Consider the following 12,038-nt stretch of genomic DNA (forward strand, 5'->3'; position numbering starts at 1 on the left):
CCACACCGACCCCCCGAAGCGAAACCCACCCAATACCCCTACATTTGCCCCTTACCGAACACTACGGGCAATTTAGCATGGCCAATTCTCCTGACCCGCACATCTTTGGACTGTGGGAGGTAACCGGAGCACCCGGAGGAAACCCACGCAGACACGGGGAGAACGTGCAAACTCCACACAGTCAGTCGCCTGAGGCGGGAAATGAACCCGGGTCTCTGGCGCTGTGAGGCAACAGTGCTAACCACTGTGCCACCGTGCTGCCCACCAATTGTAGAAAAAGCTTTACTCTGTATCTATCCCCATGCTATACATATCCTGTGTTTGATGGGGACAGTGTAGAGAGAGCTTTACCTATATCTAATCCCATGCCTGTGCTGGGAGTGCTTGATGGGAGCAATCAAGAGGGAGCTTTCATTACAGTTTACTCTTGTTTAAAAGAGTAGATGGACCATCACTCTGTATCTAACCGTGGATGGGAGCTGAGCTGGAGTCTGATGTCCCCAGTGACACTGCCAGTTAAATCCCCTGACCCTGACTTCCCTCACCTTGTCAAGTGCAAATTTCGCACCCGAAACAAAAGATTCTGAAATGTTGTCAAAACTTGTAGCCGTCCTCCGCATGGCTAATATTCCAGTTCACTACAAGGTGACACTGTGGCTGCAAGCTGTTGTTTGACAGGTAATTGCAGTGCTGACCTTCCTTCACAACCGAACCGTTTGTGAGTAAAAGTCTGATTCTGCCCATATTCTGGCTCTGGGTTTGTGTAGTTATCTGTCCGAATTGGCGCCTGCGAGATTCAATTTGCTTGCAAAATAATACTCTGGAATTGAATTACCCCTTGTTGAGCATGGTTAAGGCAAAGAGTAATCTAATCACTTCTGGGAGTGAAGTATTTTATAGCTACAGCAACTCTCCATTCAACCTCTGCCATCTTCCCATGCAGTTGTTTAATGACAGATTGAGAGGAGAATGAGGGGTGATTTGAAGCAGGTTAGAGTGATGTGATGCTGAGCTACATGATGTTGTTCAGTCTGTTAACACTACCTAAGCATGCACGTGTGGAATGAACATTGAGCTCAGCAGAGACAGATCAGATAGACTACATCGGGGCTAGGATTGGGGGGGGGGGTTCATACGATGGGGCAATTGGCAGCTGTAGACCCCACAAGTTGGGGATTACAGTCAGAGTCAGAAAATCTGACCTTGATTCCTTTTAGTCAGCTTCAGACATACCGGTCAGGTTACTATCAGAGACCTCAGCAGGCGGAAATACTTCAAATAACACTGAGAGGGGTTTCTGGCTCTGACCTGACACTGCATAATTTGGTAAGAGCTTCACAAATTTCTAGCACAAGGCGTGCCAAATGTGATTGTGTCAGTCTGCCTGTGCGAGCCTGTGACTGTGTGCGAGCCTGTGAGAGCCAGTCACCACCTGTGTGTGTGTGTGTGTGTCTCTGTGTGAGCCTGTGACTGTATTCTGTGTCTGTGTCCGTGTGCCTGTTTGCAATTATATGTAATTTCTGGGAGTGTATGTTTGGGGATGCAGAGGAAATATCTGGTGACTGTTAAAAAGAGCAACTCCTTGCATTTATGTAGCACCTTTCATGTCCTCTTTGTATCCCAATGGTAACTTGTTCAAAATATTAGAGCTGGTGGAGAGGAGCAGAAGGGGCTTTCCCTACGTTTCAAGAAGGTTATGTCTGATCTGTCTGCCTCAGCTTGACTTTCCTGAAATGAAAGCAGAAATTGCTGGCGAAACTCAACAGGTCTGGCAGCATCTGTGGAGGGCGAATCAGAGTTAACGTTTTGAGTCCAATGACCTTTTGCTTTCCTGCTTGTCAACCATAACCTTTGAATCTCCTCCTGTTAGTCCATCACCACCATGAATAGATTCAGTGTCTCGACACCGTCCGGTCTCTTGGGTGGGGGGTGTTGAAGGGGATGAACCGCCAAAAGGTTCATCTCCCTCTGAGAGAAGAAATTTCTCTTCCCCATCTCAAATGAGGGAGCCTTTGTTTTGAAACCTCTACCCCTCGTTCTCGATTCTCTGGCGAGGGGAATCGCCCTCTCTGTGTCCATGCTGTCAAACCCACTGAGAATCTCAGTAAATCCACTTGTTCCTCTAAACTCCAGTAAGTACAGGCCCAGCCTGCTTGCCCTTTCTTTGTTAGTCAGCTCCTCCATCCACAGACCGAGCCGAGTGAAGCTTCTCTGAACTGGCTCTGACGCATGTTCCTTGGAGTGAAGGCTTGTCCCTGGCCGTTTGAGGAATGAGTTCAGGGCTGAGTTTGATCTTCCTCATTTCTAAGAAACACGAGCTTAGCCTGAGCACGTGAGAGACGAGCTTGTGACTGCTGAGTGCCAGGAGAGAGCTGGGTGCCAGTACCACGTGTGCCCCTGTTGGCAAAGTGGATACAGACTTCCTCCCTGGCACGCCTCAATGCCCGCAGCATCTGTACCACTGTGGTAGCAGATGTACGGTTTCTCTTCTATTTTTTAAATCATGGGATCGTGTATTGGAATAATTATTCGCTTAACGACTCCTCCGTTGTTCCATTTCTGCCACAACTGAGAATATATTTAACCTCTGGTGGTTTGCAGTAATCGAGAACATAAGTGAAGTGGTGTGTGTCAGACTGACTGACTGACTGCACAGGAAACATCAGTCAGTATTTTCCAGAGGCTAGGAATTTGGAGTGAGTAACCCATGACCTAACTCCCCAAAGCCTGTTCACAAGGCAGGTGAGTGAGATAATTCCCATTTTCCTGGATGGGTGCAGTTCCAATAACACTCAAGAACCTCGAAATCGTCCAGGATACATTGGCAGCCCGACCACCACCTGCACTGTTCCCTCCCTCCCGTGGCCGTGGAACTCACTGTGGTAACTCACCGGGGCTGTTCCAGCAATGTTTCCCAAGAAAGTGGGCAATGGAAATACCTCCATCATTGAGTTCCTATCCCGGCTTGGAAATACATCACCACTGCTTTATTGACACCGGTTGAGAGTGCTCCTTAACAGCGCCATTGGAGCGGGTCACCAGTCACAATGGTTTAGGAATGTGGCTGGCCACCAACTTTGCAATGGGGAGGGGGGCTTCAGGAGCTGGATGGAGGCATCAATGAGTACCTTTACTAATCCCAAAGAAGTCATTTTCAAGGGGATGACACAAGGCTGTCCTTAATCTTGTCTCCATTCACACTTCCTCCAAGCCCCTGGCCAGCTGAGTTTGATGGTTTCCTGCCAATGAACTTCACGAAGAAAGCGGCATTTATCCGGAGACTTTTTTCCATCCATTTCAAAAGAGCCCAGTTAGGTTTTTGGAGTTGGTCATGGCTTTCCAATCCAAGACCAGCTATCGAGGATTGTAGCAAAGGGACCTGGGAAATGAAGTTAGCCTGCGCCTTTTAAAAATTAATTCACGGGATTTGGGTGATGCCGGCCTAACCAGCATTTATTGTTCATTCCAGAGGGCAGTCATAAGTTAATAACACTGCTGTGCATCTGGAGTCACATAGATACCAGATGAGGCAAAGACTTCAGATTTCATTTCCTAAAATACTTTACTGAAACAGGTGGGTTTTTTTCTTGATGACAATTGATTATAGTTACTTGGTCATCAATTGGTGAGATCATTATTGATTTCAGATTTGACCATGAGTTGTGGTGGGATTTGAAACCATGTTACCAGAATATTAGGGTGGGCTTCTGCATTACCAGTCAAGTGACGTGACCACTGTACACTGCCGTTTCTCCAAATTTCACACAGGGTCATGGAAACCCAGAACTCTCTCCCCCAAAGTGTTGGAACAGTTTTGAGACTGAGAGTGATAGATTTAGGTAAGAGCATCTAAAGATGTGGGCAATTGAAACAGAAACAGAAATTGCTGGAGAAACTCAGCAGGAGAAAGTGAGGACTGCAGATGCTGGAGATCAGAGCTGAAAAATATGTTGCTGGAAAAGCGCAGCAGGTCAGGCAGCATCCAAAGAGCAGGAGAATCGACGTTTTGGGCATGAACCTTTCTTCAGGAATCTCAGTAGGTCAGGCAGCATTTGTGGAGATAAAGCAGAGTTAATGCCTCGAGTCAGTCGACTATTCATCAGGACTAGATTGAGTACACAGGTCAGTCATGTTCCCACTGAGCAATAGAACACAGTTAAAGGGCTGAATGGCCTGCTCCTGAAATAAGGCTCCTAGGCTTCTTGCTGTTCCAACATTCACTAGGCCAGCACCATTCTAGATTTGGAGACTCAGCGTTATCTCCCCTTTTGTGCACTATTGATTGCATTTTTCATGAGATCCCATCTCCCATGATCAGCAATGTTTAGTAATGCCAGCAAAAACTATGCTGAAGGATGGCATGCATAACATAAAGCTCTGGCCTTCCTTCCCATTCGTACCAGAATTTGGTACCAGGATCCCTGATTTTATTGATCCACATGAACGATTTAGACTTTAGTACACAGCACATACTCTTTGTGTCATCTGCAAATTTTGAAATTATGCTAAATTATGAGGACAGAGACAGTTCAATGGAAGGGGTGGATGCATGGCAGAAGAGTTCTTGTGTACTCATTTGAGAGATGTGGACATTGCTGGCTGGCCAGCATTTATTGCCCATCCCTAGTTGCCCTTGAGAAGGTGTTGGACCACTGCTGTCCACTTACAATGGGTTGACCCACAATGCCATTAGGGAGGGAATTCCAGGACTTGACCCAGCCACAGTGAAGAAATGGCAGTATATTTCCAAGTCACGATGATGAATGGCTTGGAGGGGAATTTGCAGGTGGTGATATTCCCATATAACTGCTGCCCTTGTCCTTCTAGATGAAAGTGGTTGTGGGTTTGGAAGGTACTGTCTTTGGTGAATGTCCACAGCGCATCTTATAGATAGTACACACTGCTGCTACTGAGCATCGGTGGTGGAGGGAGTGGATGCTTGTGAATGTAGTGCCAATCCAGTGGGCTGCTTTGTCCTGGATGGTGTCAAGCTTCTTGAGTGTCGTTGGGGCTACACTCATCCAGGGAAGTGGGGAGTATGCCATAGCATTCCTGACTTGTGTTTTGTAGATGTGGACAGATTTTGGGGAGTCAGGAGGTAAGTTACTCACCACTGTGTTTATGTGTAGAGTCCAGTTGAGTTTCTGGTCAATGATGACCCCAGGATGTTGATACAGGATGATTTAGTGATGGTAACACCATTGATTGTCAAACAGCAGTGATTAGATTGATTAGATTGTCTCTGTCTCTGATTTGAGATGGTCGTAGCCTAATGTGAAATTATTCACCGTGTTGGGGAAAAATTAGGACAGGAAATAAACATAAATTTTAAAAGGCAGTTTAGGAGCAGAGGGTCCTGGTGTCATGTTTGCAGCAATTGTAAAAGATAGCAGAACCAATTAAAAAAAGTGATTAATAAGACAAACTGGACTGTGACTATCTGGACCGGTCTTGCAGAGAACCAGCAGGGACATGTGTTGTAAAGTGTACGATTTATATATATTTTAATATCATTAATTATTTGGGTTTTTGAATTTTTGATCAAGTGGCATATGGGTTTCACGTGTATCTAAAGGGGTTTAATTAAATTGTAAGTGTTTCTGTAGACTTAGTGATTTAAAACATTAGTGTTACAGAGAAATTTCCTGGTGGATAATGGGGATTAGTTTCCACTGGGTCTGTTTACAAGTGAACAAACAAAATCATATCATGCATTAGGCTTTCAGTAGAAGATTCTATAAACACCAACAGCTTATTTATTTTTTTAAAAACTTGAGTTTCAGTTTGGTGCAATTTTTCAGAAGTCTTTATTAAAATTGGATTATGTAAACAGTTGTTCCAAGGAAACAAAGGTAGTTTAGGCCTGTTTCGAACGAGGTTACCTCAGAGTAAGCCGTTTGATTTAAAAGCTCCAGACCAGAAGTGTTTGGTTAATATCATGATGGGTTTATTTGAAGCTGAGGAAGTCTACACTCGGTTGTTTGGAAAGTTTTAAGTTTGTGCTGTTCATAAATAGTTTAGTTTATTCTATTTTATCTTAATTTCCTTTGCATAATAAACTTCTGTTTTGTTGTTAAACTGGAATCTACAGTATTACATGCTTGTGTTTCAGTAAAAAAAAACCATCTTGTTTATTAAAAGCTATCAAGTCTGGTCTTGGTCTGGGATCTGAGCTGTTCAGCCATAGCTGGAATCATAACTGGTATGATGGGCCAAATAGCCTCATTCTATGCTGTAATCCTGACATGATTCTTGTACAAATCATTTGGTAAATTCTGAGCTACCACTGCGAATGAGGTCTCTAGATCCGAGGATTCTGGGTTCCCTCTGTTTTCGGTCTCGATTTTTTGTATTTCTTGGTGTTCCTTTTTTTCCTGTTACAGGAGTGACTGAGAACTGATGTAAGTTTTTGTTTGGCTGGGCTGTAATAGATTGTCATCGGTTAGTGCATTCTCTCAGGATTATGCAATGTGAGATGATCATTCAGCAGCAGAGCATCTTAACCCTGTATATTTCTGTTACAGAGTAAAGAAATTGGCCAACAGATGCATGAGGAGCTGCTAAAGGTCACCAATGAGCTGTACACTGTGAGTATTAGTTGTTAGACCTGCAAGCGTGCATGCGGTGCATCATTTTGAGTTTATTCTGCATCAGTTCTTTCCTCTCTGGTTTATTTCTGGTCAGTGTTTGGCATTTCTTCAAATGACAATCATCATGACTCAATTCATGCACAAAGCATCTGAACCAATCCCAGGCAGGCTTAGATGTAGAGCAAAGCATCCTCTCCACTGTCTCTAGCAAACACTGCCAGGACAGATATAGCATGGGGTTAGATGCAGAGTAAAGTTCCTTCTACTTTGTACCTATCAAACACTCCCAGAATAGATACATCTTGTAGTTGATGTACACTGCTGCTACTGTGCATCAGGAATGTGGGGGGTGAAAGTTGAAAGTCCGGGATAGGTTGCTAAACAAGCAGGCTGCTTTGTCCTGAATGGTATCAAGCTTGTTGAGTGTATTGGAGCCGCGCTCATCCAAGCAAGTATCCCATCACACACTTGACTTGTGCTTTCTCATTCCTAATGGCACCAGCCTCCTGTCCTTCTACCCAGATTGGCTGTCATGGGCCATTCAAGAAGATCATGGATGATCAGTTAGTGTTTCAAATTGTACTTTCGCCTCTACCTCCAAAAAAGCTTAGATTCTTATTCGGCAGGAATCCATCACCTCTGTCATAAAAATATTCTGCAAGTCCATCTCCACTGCATTCTGATGCAGAGAGTTCCAAAGTCTCTCAACCCTTTGAGAGAAATAAGCATTCACTTAATCTCTGTATTGAAGAGTCAATCCTGGATTGAAAAACAGTGCCCCTTTCCCCATCAGGTTCTGGACTGACACACAAGTGAAAACATTCTTTCCATGTTCACCTTGGCAACACCATTGAGTCTGACACCTTTCACTCAAATCATCATCCTTACTCTTCTAAACTCCAGTGCAAACAAGGCCAGTCTTTCCAACATAAGGCAACCCACTCATTAATTGAAATATAATCTAGTAAACCACCTCCAAATTGGCACAAATTTTTTATTCTCTTGTGTGACATGCTGGTAGGACTTGCTTCTCTAAGTTGCCCTTGAGAAGGTGGGGGTGAGCTGCCTTCTTGACCCACTGCAGTCCGTGTGATTCAGGTAGACCCACAATGGGAGAGAATTCCAGGAGTTTGACCCAGTGACAGTGATATGTTTATAAGTCAGGATGGTGAGTGGCTGGGAGGAGAACTTGCAGATGGTGGTAAAGCTCTGCTTTTTTTCATTCTTCCCATGAAGAACCTCACAGTTTCCACATTGTACTCCATCTGCCATATTTTTGTCCACTTGATTTATTTAGATCATACCTCACTTTGTCATCTTAACATGACACTCCGCTACCTATGTTGGTGTCATTTACAAATTTAGTGACTGAGCCTTCACTTTTCATGTAAGTCAATGATGCAAATTGTAGAAGTTTGACGCCCAGCACAGACCCCTCAGCACCCCAGGATGAAGTCTGGTTCCGGGAGGTATCAGCTTGGAGCTCCGTCAGTAGTACCACTTCCTCATGATTGTAATATCAACAAGTTCCTCTCTCCCTTCTACTCCTCCATTCTTCCTCTGTAGGGGACCATAGAATCTTAGAGATGTACAGCATGGAAACAGACCCTTCGATCCAACCTGTCCATGCCGACCAGATATCCTAACCCAATCTAGTCCCACCTGCCAGCACCCGGCCCATATCCCTCCAACCCCTTCCTATTCATATACCCATCCAAATGCCTCTTAAATGTTGCAATTGTACCAGCCTCCACCACTTCCTCTGGCAGCTCATTCTGTGTCACCCTCTGTGTGAAAAAGTTGCCCCTTAGGTCTCTCTTATATCTTTCCCCTCTCACCCTAAACCTATGCCCTCTAGTTCTGGACTCCCCAATCCCAAGGAAAAGACTTTGCCTATTTATCCTATCCTCATAATTTTGTAAACCTCTATAAGGTCACCCCTCAGCCTCCGACGTTCCAGGGAAGACAGCCCCAGCCTGTTCAGCCTCTCCCTATAGCTCAAATCCTCCAACCCTGGCAACATCCTTGTAAATCTTTTCTGGACCATTTTCAGTTTTACAACATCTTTCCGATAGCAAGGAGACCAGAATTGCACGCAATATTCTAAAATATTCACTTTACTTTTCTCCTTCCTAAATGCGTTGTAGAAATTCTGCTAATCCTGATTTAACCTTTCAGTCATATGTTCAGTCATTTGTTATATTCTGAGCAATCATCTCACCTGCCACTCAGTTTTGTACAGTCAAATGCCTTTTCCTTCAGTTTACTGCTTCCGCTAACTACTTTATTTAACCATAGACAGCGGGTCCTGACTTTAGAACTTTCCTTTATGGTAGGAATGTACTTACTCCCAGTATTCTGGAATTTATATATACTACTTTGTCTCTATTCATCAATCCCCCAGCCTGGTATACCAATTCACCTCTGCTAGCTCACCTTTCAGGACCACACAGATACCCTGATTTAGGTTTAAAATATTAATCTTGGACAAAAACGCTGAGAGAACCTCAAACCTAGTGGATATGCCTGCCCTCTTGATCCCTTACCTACTTCACTCCTAGTCACACCCTCCTGAGCCTGACCATTGACCAATCTCGTGAGTTGCCAACTAAGAATGGAAGATTGGAACTCTGCTAACAAAGCATTAGAGAGAAAACGGCAAGGTTAAAAACACCAGGACAGACAGTTAGCGTCACTGAGAGGATCGGGCAAAATGGGGACCGTGACTGCCTCCTGGTAGAAAGTATCTAGGTACCTTACCCCCTCCTTGATGTGTTGTAGTGTCTGTAGTTCAGCCTTCAGCTCATAAACTCAGAGTTGAAGCTCTCCTTGCCTTCTCCTCACAGTGACACCGCCTATCACAGGGTCCTCACTCTCCCCTCACAGTGACACTGCCTGTCACAGGGTCCTCACTCTCCCCTCACAGTGACACTGATGGCCTGTCACAGGGTCCTCACTCTCTCCCCTCACAGTGACACTGACTGTCACAGGGTCTTCATTCTCCCCTCACAGTGACACTGACTGACTGTCACCGGGACCACTCCTCCCCTCACCCCTCTCTAATGCTTTGTTGGCAGAGCTCCAGGCATGCAGTTCTCTTTTGTAACTTACTGGTAACACAGGTCAGATATCAGCAGGTGCTTGGGCTCGGTATTCAGGTCCTAGCTGCCTTCCCTGATAGGTCAGACTAAATATTTGGGCTCCCATCTCCAAATGCCTGTCAGGAACTACCACCTTTCAGGCAACTCGCAGAGAGCACAAACACAAGACGTGCCAGATCCTTCGCAATGCATCGAACTCTTCCTCACAAAATAACTCCTGAAGCTGATGGGCCGCATGTAATGGAGCTGCCGCCTTGATTGATTGACGGTGTGGTACCAAGGTTGTTAGACTGTAATCTCAATCCAGGGTCAATTGAAAGAAAACTCCTCAAACAGAAACCCATCCGGTCACCGTATTAAGGTCAACGTATTAATTGCCAGCCCCAGTCATCTCAAATAGAACTGATATCCCAGAGTTTCAGAGAGAATATTGATCTGACTGACTGACTGACTGACCGGTCAAGTGTGCCCCTATTGTGAGCAGTTGTATTGAGGAAGGACGATTTTGTCAGTACACAGGAGAAAGTGAGGACTGCAGATGTTGGAGATCAGAGCTGAAAATGTGTTGCTGGAAAAGCGCAGCAGGTCAGGCAGCATCCAAAGAGCAGGAGAATCGACGTTTCAGGCAAAGGCCTACACAGCCTACCCTAAACTCACAAGGCGATGAGACACCATGTCATACCCGAGCCATGGGGGCAGCGAGATCATTGAGTTGGGTGTGCAAGAAGTTGGGCTCCCCAGTAGAAGTCAGTGTTAACTCCTCAGTCGCATCAGGCCAGAAGCAGGAAAGTCGTAAAATGGAGGCAGCTCCCATTTCCCACTCCAGTCTGACTCCAAATTTATCACTATCCTTTTGGTGGTGGGTGAGATTTCCACTGGAGTCAGCAAGCATCTTTAAGAAGTGAAAATTGGGATTCCATACAGAAGGCTTGCTTAAATTGTTTAAGAGCTTGATTAGGCCATACCTCGAGTACTGTGTGCTGTTTGGGTTTCCTTATCTCAGGAAATATATTATTGCCATAGAGGGAAAGCAATGAAGGTTCACCGGACTTGTTCCCAGGGTGGTGGGACTGTCCCTCTGGAGAGGGATTGGGTAAAATGGGTCTGTATTCGCTAGAGTTGTGAAGAATGAAAAGTGATCTCATTGAAACATATGCAATACTTAAAGGGGAAAGATAGGGTAGATGCAGGCAAGATGTTTCTCCTGGTCAGGCAGCCTAGAATTAGGGGACACAATTTATAAGTAAGAGTATGTCACTTGGACCAAGATAAGAAGCATTTTTTTTAAACTCAGGGAGTTGTGAACCTTTGATTCTTCCCTATGACAGAGGAACGTGGAAGCATTGTCTTTGACTGTGTTTAGGATAGAGATTGAGAGATTTCCGATTACCAATGGTGTGCAGGGTTACATGGATGGGATGGGGAAAATGCATTAAAGCCATGACTGTATAGTGTCATGTCAGGATAAACTTGACGGGCTGATTGGCCTATTCCTGTTCCTGTGTCAGTCAGGCACAGATGGTTTCTGTTTGAGGAGCTTTCTTTCAATTGACCCTGGATTGAGAATACAGTCTAACAACTGTGCTACTGCGCCATCAATCAAGAAAGCAGCTTCATTACATGCAACCCATCACCTTCAAGAGTTATTTCATGCTGAAGGTCTTTAAATGTTTTTTAAAAAGCTTCCAGGCTGTGTTGTTGTGCTCACTGTGAGCAACCTTCAAGGTGATGGGTGCTGCCAGGGAGCCAGCAGCCCTCCGTGGTCTGCTCCTCCAGTCCCCACATGAAGTACATTGCTCTACATTCTGCTCCCAGCCCCGACTGCCACCTTCCCACCCCCAATTTTTATCACTACCAGCATGCAGCCTTCTTCTGAAGATTTCCAGATCATTCTCTTCTCTCCTCACTCCCTCCCCCACCTCTCACATTTACTCTCCCCATTCTATACCCCTCCCATTTATCTTCCCACCCTCCCCTTCACAGTCCCTCCCCTTCACACTCGCCTCTCCCTCTTGAGCCCTGTCCATCTCCCTCTCTGCCTTCTCCCTCCCTCCTCACACTTGCCCCCTCTTTGTTCACCGTTTCCCTGCACACTGAGCACACTCACTCTGTCCCGTGCCCAATGCATCCCCATCCCTCTTTTCTCCACCCTCCCCACTTTGTTCCTCTTCACCTCCCTCACCTCATCTTCGCTGCAGAGAAACGGACACTTCTTCCTCCACACACGGCCTAGCAGTTTGCCCTGGGACAATGTGTTGCGGTGTGGGTGCCCAGTGGAAGGTGCACATCCCCTTGAGTTTAAATGGCAGACACTGTGTCCATGTGTGCACCAAGGTTCCTCACATGG

At 45.5% G+C, this 12,038-nt stretch overlaps 1 protein-coding gene across 2 annotated transcripts in view; it reads left to right on the plus strand.

Annotated features, from left to right (window-relative positions):
- The window catches only part of srgap3 (SLIT-ROBO Rho GTPase activating protein 3), a 199,679-nt gene that overhangs the window by 116,853 nt on the left and 70,788 nt on the right, over positions 1–12,038 (plus strand). For both annotated transcript variants that reach the window (XM_060835747.1, XM_060835748.1), the window contains exon 4: positions 6,525–6,587. In XM_060835747.1, the coding sequence (XP_060691730.1) occupies positions 6,525–6,587 (63 nt within the window). The remainder of the gene's footprint in view (positions 1–6,524; positions 6,588–12,038) is intronic.

This window comes from Hemiscyllium ocellatum, chromosome 14 (assembly GCF_020745735.1).
Source record: "Hemiscyllium ocellatum isolate sHemOce1 chromosome 14, sHemOce1.pat.X.cur, whole genome shotgun sequence".
Classification (NCBI taxonomy): domain Eukaryota; kingdom Metazoa; phylum Chordata; class Chondrichthyes; order Orectolobiformes; family Hemiscylliidae; genus Hemiscyllium; species Hemiscyllium ocellatum.